This window comes from Orbicella franksi, chromosome 5, assembly GCF_964199315.1.
Source record: "Orbicella franksi chromosome 5, jaOrbFran1.1, whole genome shotgun sequence".
NCBI classification, from domain to species: domain Eukaryota; kingdom Metazoa; phylum Cnidaria; class Anthozoa; order Scleractinia; family Merulinidae; genus Orbicella; species Orbicella franksi.
The window spans coordinates 18,089,200-18,110,433 of record NC_138149.1 but is presented as its reverse complement, the minus strand read 5'-3'; the positions used below and the strand labels follow the sequence as shown (position 1 = coordinate 18,110,433).

At 42.0% G+C, this 21,234-nt stretch overlaps 1 protein-coding gene across 6 annotated transcripts in view; it reads left to right on the top strand.

The window, feature by feature from the left end:
• LOC145487507 (centrosomal protein of 70 kDa-like) overlaps positions 1–21,234 on the top strand; it is a 187,374-nt gene that overhangs the window by 150,210 nt on the left and 15,930 nt on the right. For 5 of the 6 annotated variants that reach the window (XM_081466322.1, XM_081466316.1, XM_081466317.1 and 2 more), the window contains 2 exons: positions 5,058–5,139; positions 19,032–19,082. In XM_081466322.1, the coding sequence (XP_081322448.1) occupies positions 5,058–5,139; positions 19,032–19,082 (133 nt within the window). The remainder of the gene's footprint in view (positions 1–5,057; positions 5,140–19,031; positions 19,083–21,234) is intronic. The other variant, XM_081466318.1, reaches the window with a different exon arrangement.

The following is a 21,234-nucleotide window of genomic DNA, read 5'->3' as shown; positions in this document are numbered from 1 at the left end:
TGTTCGAACAATATTTTAAGAAGCAGCATTAACTACCACCAAGCCATGAACAGCAAAGCAGATAATCCAACTACACCGACAGTGACAGCCGTTTTGTTAATTTCGTGTTGCGGTGTTTTATCTGGAGCCTCTGGCTGCACTTTCTGAGTTTCGGCCGAAGCTGGTTTCCTTGATTCGGCTGTTGCGGCTTTGTGTATTGGGTTGGACGGGTGGCTGTTGGGAGGGTTAATCTTTGACAGACCAACTGCCATGATTTTGAGCCCAGCTTTTTTTGTCTCCGCGTTTACCTCGTTGTTCACTCCCAGTTTCATCCCAGAGACTGCCTGTTTAAGCTTGTTGTTGTAGCCGATTGTGCTTGCGGTGTTGATTATCATTTGTGCGGGCATGAGCCAGGCCATGGAGGCTACAGCGACATTGAGCCTGACTTTCGCTTGATCCACTGCGAGCAGGTACCTTTGCACGCTCTTGGCCAGGTCTGGCTGTCTGATCGCGTCTTCCACCAACACTACGAACTTGCTCTGGGCTTCTCTCACTCGACCGCCAGAGCCGAGAATGCTGCTGCGGACGTTCACGTGCGTGCCCAGGACACAGTAAATGAAAGCCTCAATTGACTGGTTGATTCACACTAAGCCCACCTGCGTCAAACCGGATGCTGTGTTTGGCGCGAACCAGTCAGATTGGGTATCAGAAGCGGCCCCCGGCTTGATGTAATAAATCATGTGCCCTTGAATAGCTTTGCTGCCTTCATCGCTGAATTTGTTCCATCCCGGGTATTTATAGTCAGTTTTGGTCGCGCCCGCGCCTGACACGTACACATAGATGCTTCCCAGACCGTGGTTTTCCCCGTGCGTGTAGTGGAAATCACTTGACGGAGCCACACCGAACTCGCTGCATATCCTTTTGTACGAAGCGACGTTGTAATGATTATTGTATTGGTTGAAAGGCGGGTCTCCGGGGAAAGCGCTCATGCTCTGAATTCCTCCTAGCTGGTACAAAATGCGCCTCACCGTGAAGTACACGTGGAAGATATAAAAAGCTCTTATCTGCGGGGGGAGATCCAACCCACTGTCAAAGATTTCGCGAGAAACTCCGCACCCCTGTGTCGCGCAGAAAACTGCGAAGTTGAACTGCTGCGGCCAATATTTCATGTCAGGCCCTCCTAACCAGTGTTTTGATTCAGTTCCAGACGTGTGCCTCAGTTTGGTTTTTTGGAATATTTCTCAAAATTTTGTCGTGAAATATTAGTCAGGCGCGACGTAGATTTGGATTTCGTCGTTGAATATTTTCTTCAAGCTTGGCGCTTTGCCATCGAAAGGTACTGCAGGGATGGGCAAGGAAACTTTTGAACCAAGTGGCGCCAATTGGTACAGAAAACCCCCACCGTCCCCCAAACCGAGTGCCTCTTTCATTTTTGCGCTCCAATACCGCCTGTCTGAGCCAAAGACGCTTTGAAACGAGTCTTCGCTTTCTTTGAAAAATACCTCCGCGGTCACGTTATTTTTCTCGTCGACGCTTCCTTGCGAAACGAACCGGCTTTTCTCCACTTTGGGGAAGCGTTTAAAAAGTTTTTCCATGCCTTTTTCTTCGCGGCTTCCGCTTTTTTTAACGCAGGACCATTCCACAAATTAGCCATCTTATTTGAACACAATTTTGTTTGTTAAATATAAAATGGTTGTTCTCACTATTGTTGCACAGCAGAACAGAGAGACTATCAATTTTGAAAAGCCAATACCGAGAGTCGATTTCTCGAAACTCATTTCTTGCAGTTTGTACAACAGCTGGTACAATTTGACAAGAGAAGGTTCAGCCACCTTGGGAGATAAAGACAAAGACAAAGCCGTATCAGTCCGTAAAATTGTCCCAGGGCACTACAGTTTAGAAAGAATGGCAAAAGAAATTGAGGGTCTGTTCGAAAAATATCAATATAAAGCGCTGAAAACAGCAATAAACCAACCTCCTTGCCAGCTTGTAATCAGAAATTTTGGTTCTGGGGCAAAACCTATTGAATTTGATCGCGATTTAGCCAATATGCTTGGTATTCCGGCTTATAGCTTCGCTTTCGTGAAAAAGCTTGGCTCTCCTGCAACATATTTCATTCATTGCGACTTGATTGACAAACAAAAGAATCTGTTCAATGGCAAAAGGTCAGATGTCTTGGCCTCGTTTGATGTGAAAGGGAACCCTTTTGAAAAGGTAAGCTACAAGGGTTCTCCGTAACAGGTTTTGCGAGACTGCTCTACAGGCCAGTTCATAAATAGCATCACCATTAGTGTCAAAGATGAAAATGGTGAACTCTTTGATTTCAAGGGGCTGCCACTTCTTTTTGAATTAGAGTTAAATTAAATTTCTATATATGCAATGTCTTCAGCAAATCTGTTGACACCAAGTGCACCACCTGCCTAGAATGAAAGAAGACTCTATCCAGGCCTTCCCGAAACGACGAATGCCGAGAATTTCCGGCTAACCGAGATAAGTAGAATTGAAAAAGAAATATTTGCTGAGGTCAAGCATTACAGGCATGTGTTGAAAAAATACAAAAAAGCCCGGAAAGCGCTTCACTATTCCCTGGTTGGCCTTGGTGCCGTCACGGTAGCTCTGTCTTCTGGGGCTGTCGCAACATCACTCACTGGTGTTGGGATTGTTATCGGCGCACCTGTTGCCGGGATAGCAGCTTTATCTGGCGCAGTTTCCACTGGCCTGTCCGTTGTCAACAGGAAGCTTGAACGCAGAGTCAATAAGCACTCGAGAATCCATTCTCTGGCTATCGGGAAACATGACTCGATAAACCTCGCCGTCTCACAGGCTCTTAATGATAATCGGGTTTCTACACGGAGTTTCAACTGATCACACGTGAAATGCAGAAATATTGCCAGCTTAAAGAGACTTTGTGCTCGAACTTTGTGCGAATACAAACAAATCCAATCCAGCCAGATATTGAAAAAATACCAGGTTTGGGAAGAATATAGAAAAAAACTTGCGGATTAAACCGCAGATTTGAACTAAATTTTGAGCGAAAAAACACAAAACTTTCTCTTAGTCTTATCAAAAACAGGTGATTGTGTTACACCGCATTACCTCCACGCGTGACGTTGCGTGACTATACACGCATACGCATGCGCTTTTGGGTGGCAAGATGATGTCATGCTTGAGATATATTTAGAGATTGGATGAATAAATTATGTCACAACAGCACTTCTGAAGGCCAAAATGATTGTGCTTTTCCACGCTATTAGCTTTATTTTCACGGAACTTTCTACACCCGTTTGGCAGAAAGAGGCCAGGCAGATAACATATCAAGTCGTTGAAGCCATGCGAGAAGCAGAGGAGACTTAAATGGGCTCAATTGAGTCCCTTGTTCAAGAATATCACATGTTACGAGCGATCGAACGCTGTCATCAAATCTTGCTATTTTCTCGTTTCCTCCTGCTCGCTTCACTCCGGCAGCTTCTGTGGTGAAAAAATAACTTACAGCACGTTGACTGAGCATATTTTTTGGTAAATTCTGTTCTGGTTCGTTATTTTCGGCCTAAACGAAAAAATCTTGAGTTGTCCTCCATGTTTTTCAGCACTGCTCAGTCAAGGGCCTGGGGAATATTTGGTTCCAGTCTTCTGAGAAAAATGTCACGTAACTCGCAGATTTCAAAACAAAACTTTGCTTCGAAAGAAGGTTAGTCGCCGCCTTTTTTCGCTAACGCTCCCTGCCAAAAAGGAACCACTCGTGCCAGTCATAACCGTCCCAGGAGCATACTTTAAAAAAATTCTTGTACTCAGGGTTGACTTCTACGAGAGGTATTATCGGCGGGCTTAGCGTTGCTTTATGAATAGTTCCCTCCTTTTCGAAACAGGGGAAACAACACTCCTCGAAATAACAGTCCGGATATTCGAAACAAATAACCACCGGCACAATCTGCTCCCTGTATTGACAGAAAGGCAGTTTAAAAATATTCTCGTGTACCTTGTCCCACCCCATTTCCTTTTTTTCCTTTATTTTTATCGCGATGAACTCCTTGAGAATCATCTCATGAAGCTCTGGAGGGAGGTTTTGGATGGCCTCGGAAAGTTGAACATCGGATGAATATCTTGCGGCAGCCATGTCGGCGTATACACTGTGCATACACTTCTCCAATAGGAAAAAATTCTGGCACATTTTTTGTATATACTAGTCGAGGAGGCACATCCGCGCATATTGATTACGGACATCGCGGACATTGGTGCTTCGCTGGACCCTGCTATTTCGCACAATTTTTACTACTGTTTGCATGACACACACATGTATAATGAGGGTTCTGGACGCAGCAGGTAGCAAGGGACAACAACCGTCTGAAAAAGCCACCCAGCACCTTCTCCGAAGCTTTAGTCTGAGGAGAAGGTGCTGGGTGGCTTTTTCGGACGGTTGTTGTCCCCTTGTTACCCACTGTGCCAGAACCCTCATTATACATGTGTGTTTTCTGGCATTGAGACTTCTCACCCAAAACATTAATTGGCTGCTAGCTGTGTTGTGACTTGTGTCCCTCCTACAACTGTTAGGTCGCTCTCTATGTAATGTTCACATGCTAAACAATAGATATCCTGTTTGTCTTCTGAGTACCATCTAGACTTGTTTGTCTGTCAGATAACAGCCTCCTTCTTGTCCTTCAAAGACCTCAACCCGCACTACTCTTCTTGTATCACATTATTGTTAGCTGACCTGGTATTTCCATCAAAGTAATGCTTGGTCAGTTTAACCAGACGTCCCTCAAATGTTTGCATGTGTATCTCCTGCAGACATCCCAATGACATGAATGTACCCACTCTCCCCATTAAAGATAGGGGATGTGGCTTATTTCCTGGCCCTATACCCACCTAGGGTTACGGTCAAAATCATGTGGCTTATTGGTAAGTATGATGGTGCCAGAGCAGGGGCATGTTGCCTGTTAAGTCAACTATGTGGGCTTGCTCTGGTAAATCAGATCATTTGTAACAGTGTATTTTTGGTATGTCATGCTGTTGTTCCATTGTACATGTCAAGGCACAAAAGATTTCTGCTAGTTTTCTTTTCTTTCTGTCTGTATCTCAAGTCCTGCCAGTAAGAGGCACAGAGAAACAAGATCTAGAGTGAGTGACAATCCTGCTTCAAGGACTCGGAGGCACCCCACACATGTAAGTCTTAATAATTATAAGTAATCTGGAATAAAATAATTTAATTTGGCAACTTGACAACAATTTTTGTCACCTAACTCATCTTTGATCAGGGGAAAACAGTTAACTGACTGAATGTTAACAGTATTGGTGAACAAAACAAACATTTTTTGTCAACTATCAGTAGATCAGAGGCATGAGATTTGCAAGCTAAAAGTCACAATTCACAGATGTTTTCCTCTGATTAATGTAAGCAGTGATTAAGGAAGCTATCAAACATGTTGTCCATGTATAACAATGCTTTCCTATAGAAATTCCCTTTTCACAACTCAAGAATGTGACCTTTTGAACCCAATGAAGCACCTTGATTGTTTCCCCTAGAGGTCTGCAATTAAAAATAAGTGACTGCAGCATACGTTGCGACTGTTGGCAGACTAAAACTAATAGTTTTCCATTACATTGCCCGGTTTTTAAACTCGTGTATACGTGAAGCGTAGAAACGTGTTTGTTGCAGGGACTCCAATATGCAAATGTGTCACTCACTCACTCACTCAGGTGTAGACACTGTAATTAGTCGGCCCAAACGAGAGCGCCCGACTCCAACGCCATGTTGGAATAGCAACTGAGCAAGACGCCATATTGGAATAGTAACCAAGCCCGACACCATATTGGAATAGTAACCATGCAGTCAGTGCGAGCCTACTACTCAATGTGTGCATTGTGCCATGATCTCCTTAGGCTGTATGATGCACTTGAGAGTAAGGAAGAGGGGCAGCATTTCATGAGACTGATTTTTAGTAGGAGATTGGGACAAAACCTTACACCTATTATAGGTAAATTGAGAGAAAGGGTAAACACAGCTTTTTATCTAAGGTATTTGTACTCATATGTAATTGTGAACAACAACAACAGGAGTATGGTTCTCTATAAACAGAAAAGAGGTTCTCCTTGGATAAACAGCCTTGCTGTGGCAGAAATGTGGTTGAATCAACAAGAGACTGAACAGGCAACTCTTGACAACATCGAGAGGTCCAACATGAAGTGGACTTTAGTGAGGTTCTTCAATGTTGAAATAAAAGTGATGCTTGACAGACAGCCACTGTTAGGCACAGGGCCATTGCCAGACTGGCTACGCAACCTTGCACGCGGGTGTGTCAAAAATGGCTTCGCTGGATACTTTTAATAACTATTCGTCTCTGACGCTGCATGGCTGTTCATCAGGGGGAACGCCCTGATCGGAGCACACAAGCTGCAAGAGAGCTTGCAAAGAGTTTCTTAAAACTCAGAACAATGCCAAACAATACCTCAAGAACTCTGCTTGATGAATTGGATAAGGTCAAGAGGCATCTCAATCAGGGGAAAGAGCTATCAGATTGGCTTGGTATCAGAGTCTATGAGCCTGAGTGCCGGGAAAATGGTGAAATTCTGTGGCATCTCAGAAGGAATCCTTCAGACAAGCTGGGGGCAATGATTGGAATTTATGATGGGCACGCCTTTCTCATCAAAGATATTGAGAAGCTAGCAAAACTTTATGCGTGCGTTGATTGCCAAGCGCGCTTCACACAAACTTGTCACCATCAAAAACATGCTAAAACATGTGCACAAGGAAGAAAAGTGATCAATTGCCCAAACGAGCGTGTCAAAGCGTGGCAGACAGCTTATGAGAGAGCCTTCTACCACTATAACAAAGCCCAAACTTCTGTGGCATTGATCCGCTGGCTTGAGCGCACAAGTCAGGTCTGAGAAAGCACATCCATCCTTATTTTAGTGTATCTCATATCTTAGTTTTTTTATATAATTGTTGCATATTTGAGAATCAGTTTCTATATTTTAAATTTTTAACTTGTCATTTTTTTATCCCGTAAATATATGAGGGCCACTGGTTTTTCAGTTATTACTGTTGTGTGCAACCCTCAATAAATAGAGCTCTCCACGCAGCAGGCCATTGCATCATCAAGAAATGGGAGTGTGGAGACCAAAACACCCAGGATGTTCTGCCAAAACAGGAAACAAGAGCCTACCCACACACCATCTTCTATGATTTTGAATTGTACCAGGACAAAACGAAGAAAACGAGGTCAAAGCATCGCTCACATATGATCCCAACCCAAAAGAGCCGATCTGGAAGTTCATGGAAGAGTTGCAGAGGTGCAGGAAAAACATTTGTCCAGAAATCATGGCTTCCTTATGAGTGGTTTGATACTGCGGAAAAGTTGAATTATCCCGGGCTGCCAGATTACCCAGCATGGTATTCACATTTAAAGGGTGAATATGTCCTCAGTCTTTCAGAATTCCAAGAGTACAAGAAAATCTTCAAAGAAAAGGGAATGCAAACATTCACAGACTGGCTGCACTACTACAGCGATCTCAATGTTGCGCCGGGGTTAGAAGCCTTGGAAAAGATGAGGGCGTTCTACACTGATAAAGGTATCGCCATCTTGAAAGATGCGATCAGCCTCCCAGGGGTGAGCTTGCATTATCTTCTGAGAGGGACGATAGAGCGAGGCGGTTAAATTTATAGTCCTTGCAAAGAGGCTTATACAATGTTAAAAGAAGTTGTTGTGGGCGGGCTATGACGCCAATGTGCTCTATCTGTCGACAATGTTGAGAGACATGCCTTGCCAGAAGGAAGAGGTCATGCACTATCGAAATCCAATAGGCGCGGCACCTAAGCTTACAGAACGCCTAAAAGCTGGAACTTGGTTTGGATTTGTTGAAGTAGACATTGAAATTTCTAAAACCCTGTGGCTGCGGCACCCAGTATGTAGACAAGAGCAAAGCTCTGCTCGCTCAAACTGCTGGGAAATAGCAGTTACAGGAAACTCATAGAGGCGCTGGAGTGGCAAACGTGTGGTCTACACAAAGGATGAGAAGGTGGTGGACAGAGTGTTGCAAAGTGCCCACTTCAGCGATCTGGATGAGCTTGGGCAAACCTATGAGCTGGAAAGCAGGAAGCCACTTGTCATGATCAATCGGCCTTTCCAGATTGGAACTGCTGTGTATCAGCTGGCAAAGCAGAGAATGCTCGAGTTCTATTATGACTTTCTTGATCGGTATTTCGATCGCCACGACTTCGAGCTGCTTCAGATGGACACGGACAGCAACTACCTCACCATCTCTGCTGATCAGCTTGAGGACATCGTTTGCCCCAAGTTGTGAGCACTTATTATGACAAACGCTGGGTGCTGCCAACTGGGATTCACACCGAACCGATCAAGTTTCACATGACATGAGCAGGCGGCAGCTGTGTATTTGGCGGGACAACCAACAGTTCCTAGCAGACAAAGCCCATTTCGGGCCATCGTGCAAATAGTAAAGAACAGGCTTGTCTGGTTTGGTCACAGCTCGTTCAAGCTTGTAGACTTTCAAAGACCAGATTGGATCTGTTGTTCGTTTAGTCCCACCTTCAAGTTCACCGGGCTGGTAAAGAAAACAAACATTCACGTTAGAGAGGAGCTTTTTTTCATTCACACCAACAGGTCTTGAGTAAGCAGTGGAAGGTTGTGCTGAAATAGCCTTGTCTTTGACAGCATCAGCAGGTTTTTTGCCAGTCAGGCAAGTGACTTCTTTGTTCAGAGCGGCAATAACGTTGGGATGCCCTTTGACCCACGCAGTCAGCCGCTGGTCAGAAGGCAGTTGCATTTCCACGGCATACTGATACCCAAATGTTCAACAATAGTTTTGTCTCTGAAAATGTCAGTGCACCCACGACGAATATATGTTTTGTGGTTTTCCATTTCTTTGGTCATGCCTCCCATGAACTCATGCCCAGGGTCAACCTGCAGCAGCTGAGGTCAGGTCAAAGGGCCACGCTTGTAAATCAACTGAAAAGCCTTTGCAACTTCAGGCGAGTCTTTCGAGGTCAGAGGCTCAGCTTTTTTGTAACGGCTGGCAACATCGACAATGGTCAGCGTGTATTCTAAACTTTGCGGCCATGCGGAAGCTTGTTGTGTGGCAGAAAAAGAAGGTCTGCCCGACAAATTTTTTCAATTTGTTGGGAGAATCTTCTGGTCTTCAAGATACTGTTTCAGCACGACGCTGCCAGCCATGACAGCGGTGCACTTTTCAGTTCATGACGTTGCTGCTGGGGTCAGCATTGAAGTTCTCTTTCACCATCTTTTTCACAATCCAGCTAATGACGGCGACCAAGTCGGTAAGAGTAGCGGCATCCATGATCGTTTTCATGAGCTTGTTGTCAGACATGGTTTCTTCGAAGAACAGATATAATAGGAGTTTTTTTAATTTTCAAAATAAAACTCTAGTCGTGGTCTGCCCAGCAAGCCTCGCATACGTGCTCTTCCTCTGAGCCAGATTTGGGCTCTTCTTCTTCTGAGTCAGAGGCATGCTCTTCTTCCTTTGGCCAAGTAAACAGTGCAGAAATGAGATGGTGGCCTGTTTTGAAAACCTTTGTGTTGAAGTTGAACCAAAACAGCCCTATTCCAAATATAGCAGTAGTACTGATAAAAGCTTGTTGAACGTCAACTTTCAGTTTCATCCTTGCTCTTTGAGCAGATTCAAAGAATAGATACATGAACGAGTGAAAATTTTAGTGCATTTTTCAATCCATAGGGCAGATGCCTTTTCTTTGATGTGGCTCAGCCTGCAGTGCTGCATCCACAATCGGTGATGGCAGGGGAGTCTGTGGGACTCTGTTACTGAAAACTCTTTTTATCTCTCCGCATTTGTAGTAGATCCCAATCATTGAAGCAAAAATGCTGACACTAAGCCACTGAGTGGTGGTGAGAACATTTCTTGTGCTTTCACTCTCAGTGTTTGTGTCAGCCCCTGGAGTTTCTTTTTCTTTGTGATTTTCGATTATGACAGCAACTTTGGACGTAGCTTTTTTCTGTGCTTCACGAGCCAGTCTTGTTCTCTCAGTGATGGCCTTGCCTGCAGCCACTCATTTTGGGTTTTTTGCTGGTTTAGTGGTTGGAATTTTTGAAGTCACCTGTTGACTCAAAGAGTCGGGTTGTGGTTGTGTTTCTGCAGGTTGTTGACTCAAAGAGTCAGCCAAAGGTTTTAGTAAACAAAAATATTTAATGGGATAATTATTCAGCAATTGCTGAGGATTCTCTGCGACTTCGAAAGAAGCAACCAAAGCAATTTGCTGCTCAGCACTGAAATGAATATGTTTTGCTGTGATCAGCACCGCATTGGCCACCATGAGCCACTGCCCATATCTCAGCGCAAGCCCATCTGCCGCAGCAGACAGCTCTTTTGTGATGATGTAATCGTTTGTGAGCTCATCCTGCAGAGCGTCAGTGTCTTTAACCCGCACAACCACGCCAAGCACTTTCATGGTTAACGACAGAAAGCTTTCAATCAAGGTTTTAGTGGTCTTGGCACCCACATAAGTCTCGTACCTTTTGTAGTTCTTTTCAACATCTGTGTCACTCAAGCGCTTCACCTGCTCGTATGTCAGCTTTACACTGATGGCTTCTTTTGATTTGCCTGTGGAAACAAGAATTGCAAGCTGTTCACGGCTGGAATATCAGGGCCTGGCATCATGACAATAGCTGGCACGCTTGAAGGCTCAGATTCCAGCAGCTGCATTACCTCTTCCATTGCCGGTTCAGCTTCCAACAAATTATTAACGTCAGCCATTTTTTCTTCTTCGCAGAACAGATATATTGTAGTTTTTTTCTTTCAATTCAAAAACAATTTAATCCTGGCTTCGAAAGAAGCAGCCAAAAGGGTAGTGAAGAGAGAATACAAGGTGGAAGAACTTGCGCTCTTTCAGCTTTGCAATCAGCTGCTTGAGGTCATATTGGGCAAGCTCGCCTGTGTATTCTTCAAAGATGGTTTTTGTTGTCTTGGCCGACGGCGTGTAAAACAAAACGATCTTGGCCACATTCTCCCAGAAAGGCTTTGCAATACTGGAGAGCTGCTGGGCCAGCATCCACACGCCAATGCCTGTGTGTCGAGCCAAAAAGCCAAGCTTGACAAGCTCAGCAGTCCACCCTTTCACATCTTTTGAGGCTACACAGTCATTAAGGACAATGAAAGTGTTGGTACCTTCAAAAAACATGCTCACCGCTTTTAACCATAGTTCTATGAGGAGATGCTAGCATATGACAACAAACAGCCATGGGTCTCTCTCAGCAAAGCAGTAAAGGGTCTTGTTGGAAGCAAATGTAGGGAAGATGCGCACGATGTAATCAGACCTGCCGCAAAAATGACCGCAGAGCTGATTTACGAGGAACTGCGTCTTTCCTGAGTTGGAAGGCCCCATGATGAGTGCGTGGAAGGGAATATTGCCGGGATCCATATTTAATGCTGCACAGATTCTAGCCGTCTATCCATTATGTATAACTGAGAGTCAGAGATCACGAATATGTGTCAGTTCACGGTGCCTGAGCCTTTGGCATTCCACTCGATTTCTAGCTGGATGCCGTCTGTGGTATTCACCAGGAGCGTGCCACTGCCATGCATTGCTTGGCTGGCCATGGAGTGCGGATCAATCAGAAGCCTGAACTTATCGTCAGTGTAGAATTTTTGCAGATTCATATTCTTGGTTTATTTTTTTCTTTCGCAAAGAAACGGTTGACCGGCTTCTTTCCAAAGCATTGGCTGATAACAAGATCTCTGAAGCGGAGTTCCAGCTTATTATGACTGAATTTTTACAGTATAATGAGCTAAAAGAAGCCTTGAGGGCTAAACTCACTCGCCAGCCATCTCGGCCTAATGTTGAAAAAATTAAAAAAGATATTCAAAGCCAGGTACAAAAAGAGTTTCAGAAAAAATAGTAACCGCCGGTTCGAATTGAAAACACAGGATTTAATTTGCATATTCTAAAAACATGATGGTCAGTTTTCACTTGATTGCTTTTCTTATGAATGAATATTTCACACCAGAGTGGCAGAGAGATGTGTGTGATATAACGCGCGAGGTCGTCGCTGCCATGCAGGCTTTTTTTATCTCTTCAAAGTTGGGAAACTCCCGTCTGTTTGTTTCAATACATTAGTTTCCCACCTGTGGGAAAGCAAATGACTCTTGTGATTTATCCATTGTTTTAAAGAATCACTAAGAAGCAGTTTCCCACCCATCGGAAAGAAAATTACTCTTGTATTTCACGTGATTCATCCATTGTTTTATATGCGTTTACTTTCCCACGTATGGGAAACCAAAAAAAACAGCACTCTTGTAACCAAACTGTGACAAGACATTGTCATGCAAGGCTCATTTTTTGTCAAGAATATTGACAACCTCGTGCGGATTCGTTTCATGGCGTCAACAACATCTTCTGGCAAGAACAATGTTTTATCATCGTTCGGCTCACCAAAACGCCTCCACAGTGCTTCTCCTCTTCCTTTGTCTGTGCAAATTTTGGGCTTCTTTTGGCTTTGATCAATTGGTCCATTTCTGTTGTGCCCCATATTTATACAGGTAGCTCACAAATAATCAAATGGTTTTAGACTGCCCTATTCTTTGGTTTTGGGCACCTGTTTTTTTGTATGACTATAAAGGGTCTTTTTTCTTACCATTTTGCTGCATCCAAAGCATTCTTCTTTTGGAATTTTTTGTTTCTAACCTTTTACAATGGTATTTTCTGTGTCTGTGAAGACTGTGACATTGCGTGAACGTTTTCCCACAGGCTTCACAAAGGTAATCACGCAAATACCAAGGACTTGGCAATTTTTTTAATGACTTAGCATTGATTGCAATACATCTGTCGCCCACTTTGTCCCAAAAACGTTGCTTAACTCGGTGCGTAGGTTCACTAAAGTTGTCTGATTCAGACATTCTTTTGGTTATAAGAGGTAACCACAAATGTTCAAGTGGGGTTTTTACAGGGCGTGTGACAGTAGTTGTCAGTACCGTAGTACCTGTCTTTATTTCTTCTCAAAACAAACGTCAAAAACTCACAGTTCACAATGGGCTCAAGCTCAAAAGGCACAGATCGACCGCACAGCCTCGGTTAATGAACAAAGTCACAACAACTTGAATAAATCTCTTCGCTTCCATCAAAGGCATACGTGTATGCATGTATATGTGAGAGTGAGGTTTTCTGAAAATTACAAAAAGGTATTAAGTTCCAAATGTTTCTTTGAATAGCAAAGGCGAGATGTTAACTTACTGAACTGTTTGCTTCGAGCTAAGTGAACGGCACAATAACAACTTTTGACAAACTCCTGCGATTCAAAACACTCACTTACTTGAACACATGGCGACTAAAGTCCAATGATCACGTCATGTGACCGACAAAAATCTCCCAAGGGGAGTCGGGAATGACACCAGCCCCTAAATGAATTTTTTACCGAAATTCATTTACAACACTTAAACAGCTACCGACTCCTAACAATATAGTTCTTAAGAAGAATCAGTCATCATGAGATACTTTCCCACAGTTCTTATATATCCATGTCTAGGGGACATAAGGTTGTAATAGGCCGTGTAAGTATGACACTACTGGCTTTCAGCTCTCCGCGGCATTGTCTTTTGACATGAGTTGCTACTGTGGAGACAGTCCTGACTCACACAGCACACAAATCCATCACTACTAACAACGGCCTCCACAACATGTGCAATTGGCCACTCACCGCGTGGGTAGTTCTTGTCTGCTAGTAGAACTAAATCTCCTGCCTTAATATTCTCCTGAGGCATTTCTCCACTTCCGTCTCTCCATAAGGGTTGGTAAGTACTCGTTGGACCATCTCTGCCAAAACACACCAGTTAAGTATTGGGCTTGTCTCCACACACGCTTGCAATGAAGATCTCCCTTGACAAACACACCTGGCGGCAAACTGGATGTTGGGCGCAAATGCAGCAAATGGTTGGGAGAAATTGGCTCATCATCTGAGACACTGTTGCTGTTGCATGTTAAGGGACGACTGTTGACGATGTTAACAACTTCTGCCATCACAGTAGAGAGGACTTCATCTGTTACAACATGCTCTTTCAATAAAGCCTTCAACACTCGTTTGGCAGTTTGAATCATCCTCTCCCACATGCCTCCCATGTGGCTTGCATCTTGAGGATTAAATGTCCACTTGATTTCCCTTTGTGCACAAAAATCGCTGATCCTTTGGTGGTTCCACTGTTGAACAGCATCTCTCAACTCCTTGTCAACTCCTGTGAAATTTGTCCCGTTGTCACTTTGAATTTCTTTGGGACAGCCCCACATACTGATGAACCTTCTCAAGGCATTGATCATAGAATCAGCACTCACTGAGTGTAAAATTTCAATGTGCACTGCACGCACAGTTAAACATGTGAAGAGGCAGCCATACCTCTTAGGGTGACTGTCCCTGTTGCACTTCTATAGGGCCAAAACAATCAATTCCAACATATGTAAATAGTGGTTCGCTTGGGGTCACACGATCCTTTGGAAGTTCAGCCATGAACTGCTCTGTGGGTTTCACCTTTCTCTTCTGACAATCAAAACATTTGTTCAGCTCTTGGCGCACTGCATATCTCCCTTTCAAGATCCAATACTTGTGTCTCAATGATGACAAAACTGACTCTTGGCCCATGTGCCCCACTTGCAGGTGATGGTCTTTGATTATCAGGTCTGTGACATGATGCTTGTAAGGCAAAATCACTGGGTGCTTCAAGTCATAAGACAAAGGGGCTTGTCTAATACGGCCTCCTACTCGCAACAATCCGTCATGGACTTGAGGGTTCAACTTGGTTATTGAAGCTCCCATCTTCTTCATTAGCCTCTTCACCAACCTTTCATCTTCCGACCGAAGGGCAATTACTTCAGGGAATTCTCTCATTTGAACATAGCGGAGAATTATCCACTATCTCCATAAAACACTCGTGAGCATAAATAAACTGGCAAGTTGACACAACTTTCAGTGGCATCTCTGGCCTTGCCCGTGCATTGTTGGATAAGAAACTGCAGGTTTCTAGAATTGTCAGCATCATCTTCTAAACAAGTTTCAAAATTCCGCATGAATGATACATATTTAATTGGGTGTCCATCAAAGTGCATATATTCTATCTTGGGGGTGTTCATCACTTGGGACAAGGTCTTAACTATCTTTTTCCCAGTATCCAAATTAGCTGGCATTTGCACTTGGTCTGACCTTCCCTCTTGCTGAATGCTCTGGGTTGGGGGTGGTAGTTCACGTTCCCTTTCAATTTCAGATAAGGTGATAATATTTTCTTGTAAAGGTGCTACTGGTTGCTCACTCACTTTTGCAATTGGTAATTTCAACATAGATTCAGAGGAAGCTGGCTCTGGACTGGTATCTTGTTTTGGAGACTTCATTTCCAATTTCACATCTGTCTGCTCTACAACATTTTCTTCATGGCCTATTAGTTCCAAAGCTGGTGGTTTTTTTCCTTTTTGACAATTGAACTGGTTCCCTTAACCCTTCCAGCCCTGATTTCTTGATCAAGCACACTAAAGCTTACATGGGCTCTCTCGGCTTCCATTACAGCCTCCATTAATTCTCGTGCATAATTAAGTTCAGTTAATTTGCGCTCAAGTTCTTGTTTTCTTTTCAAATGCTCCACATTAAGTTTAGCTAAAGCCATCTGCTCTCTTCAAGCCTCGATGCTACAACTACCACTAACATAACTAGATTTCAGTGCAGTACTCATGATTCCAGCACTCTTCCTTCCAGGTTCGATCTCGAGTTGCCTCACAGATGTTAGGCTAAATATGGACTCTGAACCAGACAAGCGGCAGAGTCGTTTTACGGCGCCATCCAATTCCATTTTCCTCGCTAATTCCTCGTCGTGCATAACCTGAGCTCTCCGTTTTTCAGGTTCTGACTCCACTATTTCCATAAAACACCTGTGAGCATTCACAAATTTCCTCCATATCTCGTCATAAGATGCAAGTTTTTGCAGCTAAATCCACCGATGGCAAATTCCTTTCATCTTCAGTTAACAAAGGCCAAATTTCACCTCTCAGCTTCTTCGATGCTCCAATTAATCCAGCCTTTGATTCTTTAACTGCTCGGCCCTTTCAGCACAATCCTCTTCTCCATTTCTCCTTCTTTAATACATTTTCAATCAAGCTCCTGTTCCCGCCTCAGGACATGAATGGGTAGACATGTTTACACAAATGTTTCGGTGAACAAAACAAAGCGCTAAGTTCAAAAACTGTTAGTACCGTAGTACCTGTCTTTATTTCTTCTCAAAACAAACGTCAAAAACTCACAGTTCACAATGGGCTCAAGCTCAAAAGGCACACATTGACCGAACGGCCTCAGTCAATGAACAAAGTCACAACAACTTGAATAAAACTCTTTGCTTCCATCAAAGGCATACGTGTATGAATGTATACATGAGAGTGAGGTTTTCTGAAAATTACAAAAAGGTATTAAGTTCCAAATGTTTCTTTGAATAGCAAAGGCGAAATGTTAACTTACTGAACTGTTTGCTTCGAGCTAAGTGAACGGCACAATAACAACTTTTGACAAACTCCTGCGATTCAAAACACTCGCTTACTTGAACACATGGCGACTAAAGTCCAATGATCACGTCACGTGACCGACAAAAAAATCTCCCAAGTGGAGTTGGGAGTGACAGTAGTAGGTGGTGGATTGAATAGATACTCCTGGCAAATTTTTAGCCCTTTTGCCCGGCTCGCAGACGATGCTTTGGGAGCCAGCAAGCGTGCAAAAGGCCTCAAAATTTGCCAGTATCTATTCAATCCACCACCTACTACTTGAATACTCTCACAGACAGGCGATTTATGTTTATCATCTTGTGGCAAACAAGGAAAATCAAAAGTTTATTCAATCTCAGCGATAAAAACCGGCACAAATCAAATGTCATCTATCATGCCGAGTGCACATGTGGCGAAACCTACATTGGGGGAGCAAAGAGAAACTTCGCAGTATGAAAGGCAGAACACAAGAACAAGTCTAACAACTCCGAACCGGCCTGTCACCTTGCAAAACACCCAACCCACGCATACACGTGGAACATTGCGTGCATTGAGAAAACCATTTTCAGAGGAAAATAATGGAAGGCCAGCTAATTGCAAACCAACCCTAAACGAGCAAGCACATTCTGTCATTGTGAAACTGTTTCCCTCGAGAATAACTTAATCGAACAAAACCAAGTTGTATGTAAATTTCCATCATGTACCACTGATGATGACTGTACGGTCGAAAACGTTTTGGTTTCTAAAATTTTAGTAACTTAGCCTTTTATAAACAGAAATAGAAGAGTAGAATAAACTTGCCTGTTGTTTTCTCCAGTTGTTAGTTTTCATTCAGCCCCACAATTATGTGATGCGATGTACTTTCTGCTGATCTCTGTTAAAAATATGGTTGTTGTGAGGTGGCTTCGATCGTTACTATAATATAACTGCCTTTATGTGAGTATTGCTTTTCACCATTGTCTGGGTGCTGTCACATGGTTCTCGTGTTTCACTTCTCTCATTTCACAGTTGGTTATTATTTGAGGACGTGTTAACAATGAGATTTTCCAATGTCCTTTTTATTTCATGTGGCATCAAGCAAAAACTATGACATGACTAGCAATTTTGTTTAAAACTAATAAATTGTTTTGGAAAGAAGTGAAGGTTTTGTTTGTAATGTTTGGTAATGATTCATTGTCTCCCTTACCCTATTTCACAAAGATTTCAACACATATTCTTTTGCCCAGCCCCCAAAAGGGAGGACTCAAGCATGTAATTGACAGCAGTTGTCATGGGAAATTTGAACAAAATCCCTATAAGGTACCAGAAACTAATGTCAATCCCCCTTTGTGGGCCCAGCTCAAATTCGTTTTACCCACAAGAGGTACCAGTTTAACTACACTACTTTCTCATATTTTTCCGGATTATAGGCCTTAAGTTACTGAGACAACTCAGTATAACACATTCGATTTCACCTTACCAAACCACAGATTTGGACCCATAAAAGGTACCCTGCCCCTTTTGTTCAAATGCATTTTCTTATCACTGATTTCTACTAGTCTACTGATTACTACTAGTCTACTATAGAAATATTATGCAAAATACATCGTGCAGTGCGCACTGGTAACTTTACAACAGTCAATGATAGGAAGCATACAAAGTGTATCATGCATGCAAATTGATTATTGTGCATGCAAATTGATTATCAGTATTCAGCCTGTCAATATTTTTGTTACAGTCATGGCAAGAACTTATTAGAACTTCAATATACACTTCAACACCATTACCAAGGTGCATGTTGGACTCAGCTGTTGATGTTGCTATGTAACAGGCTTAGTCATAACTGCAGTAAACCATCTTGACACTACATGTACAAGTTCACTTGACATGAGTAAACAGTGCTGAGCTCAGAAAGTTAAAACTCGCATGGGACAAGGCACAACATGCTGCATAAAATAGGGCTAAATGAAGAGAGATTGTTGTTGTCTTAAGTCCCATAGGGACTAAGAGCTGAATAAAGAGTTCTTATAAGAGGTTAGAGTAAGTAAGTAAATAGTATTCTACAACGAATTTCCCACTTAAAATTTGTAACAACTTGTCCATGTTGATACCACTGATAAAAAATCTATGGTGCCTAATTCACCTATTACCACACCTTTATCACACCTTTATCTTTCCAGTGATTGCCTTCTCACTTGTAGCAATTCAACTCCCAGATACTGACATTTAAAAACAATCCAACCGAATGGAATCAGACTAAGCTTAAGCCCACAAGTGCTCATAGCAGACGTATTTTTCTGTTTCCCTCCGTGTTTGTAACCACATTTTATTTATTCCTTTCTTTTGCTGTTCTGTTCTGATAACAAAGCTTGTGATTTTCTGTTTTTGTCTGCCTATGATTGTTTGCAACACTTATGTTGTAATTCAACCTTAGTGTCCTGAAAACTGATTGTCATTATGTATTTTTTTAATTATTATTATTTAATTGAGCCAGGTTACTGTAACTATGCTGTAATGTGATTAAAATATTATATAGAATAAAATATTATATGGTTTATACTGCTGCCACCATAATTGTACCTTTTAGATTGAAGATATTGAATTTTTACCCATTGATGTTTGCCGAGAACATTTAAAGGTAATAACAGTATTTAAAAGTCGATTTTATTATCACCAAAGAACATACATGTGATATTAACAGTTCAACTAAATCACTATGCCCAATTACCCTACTATGTAAATTTAAAAAAAGGCATGTGTAGTGGAACCCAGTTTAGATGCACATCAAAGTGTCTGTATGATCTGGGGTCTGTGTTAAGTGGATTCTCAGAATGTATGTCAGAGACATGTTTTATTGATACAAAGACAAAACCGTGCAACTTGCAAAGCAAGCTGAACGATGCTAAAGAATGGTTTCACTTATTCAGATAGTCAATTGTCTCCCATAAGGGTTTACAAGGGTCAAACACTGAAAGAAAGACAGTTGCATCGTCAAGCTTGTCACATTACAGTACTGTCCAAAAGTGATGTGCACGAATTTTGTTTTTGTACTCCACAAATAATGGCCAAAAAGATCACAAGAATTGAAAATAATCAACATCATTTTTCCTATTGTTTCTTTTAACTGCCAAACAAACAATTAAATACACTACTTTCAATAAGATTACTAGCACCACTAACAATACTCTACTTACAATACATTACTTACATTTCTTACTTACAATGTGGGTTACTTGTGCTACGAACAATACTATACTCTACTTACAATACAATAATAAAAATATAAATAATTCCTCTGCTCAGAGCACAATTTTCTTTTTAAGTGGAATTTTTTGTCTGACTCAGCCGAACTTCATCAGCCACAAGAAAAATGTGAATGTTAACCACGGTTGTATCATATTTTTTTAGGGTCTAGAGGCTAGGAGGTTGAAATGATGTCATAGATGTTGCCTAATTTTAAGGCACTGTCTCTATTCAAAGAGGACTTTTGTAACCAGATCCCAATTGCCTCCCTTATGTGACATTTGGACGTTTTGCTTTCTGTGGCAAGAACTTTTGTTTCGCTGGAATCCACTGAATGTCCCGTGAGCTGGCAATGTTCATGAACAGCTGACGAATTCCTTGAAAGATGTTCGTGTACTCTAGTTCCTAATAAACGAGACGTTTCACCAAAATATTCTTTGTCACATTGTTCAGAATGGATGTGATACACTGTTCTGCACTTTTTAAGGTTTTCTGTTTTGTCCTTAACATGCACTAATTACGATCTCAGAGAATTGAAAGGCTTGTAGCCAAGTGTGACCTCGTGTGACTGAAATGCTCTTTGTAGGTGCCCCGAAGTGCCCTTGATGTACATGTATGGTACTAAAGCATAAAATTTTTCTGGGCACGAAATAAAGATTGTTGTTGTTGTTGATATATTCTCTTCTCGTTAAGAGATTCTTCGGACTCCCTCATACTCTTTAAAAAATGTTTTACGGAATCTGTGCAGTATCACAAATATTTCATTGGAACGTTCATTGGCAACTTGGAAATTTGCTATTGATTCACACAACTGACTTTTAAACTTTTGTTTAAAGTTTGCAGGAATTTTGTTTCTTTTGAAATACTTGGAAAAGAAGTGACTTAGAAAAACATTTGACAATAAAAAATTGCCACAGAAAGTTTCTTAAAAGCATTCTAAGATTTAAAAAGCGAAAAAGCTGAATTAAAATCGACGACGTTTCGACGTTACCGTAACGTCATTATCAAGTCAAAAATGTATAAACACTAGCTTCTGTAAATACTAAGACAAACAATAAGTGATGAAAATAATTCACAAGTTAAACAAAGAGTTTCGCACGTATGGAGTCCATTTGGACGTTCAAGTTAGGTTTGAATTTGCATTGGCACTTTCTCAGAATCTTGAAATGGCTCATTCAAAAGATCGCTCCTACCATACGCTTCATGAAAACGCTTGCCGATTGCCGAATGTTTGTGTTCAGCAACACGTTGAAAAAGGTGTCGGGCTTGTTTCACTTGTAAATTTTTTTCATCGCTTATTGTTTGTCTTACATGTAGTATTTATAGAACCTAGTTTTTATACATTTTTGACTTGATAGTGACGTTGCAGTAACGTCGAAATGTCATCAATTTTAATTCAGCTTTTTAGCTTTCTAAATCTTAGAATGCTTTTAAGAAATGTTCTGTCGCAATTTTTTATTTTTAAATATTGTATATTTTACCTGCGATTTGTTGAATTTTGGTGAACTTCGACAAAATTCATTTGCACGACTTTTGCACAGTACTGC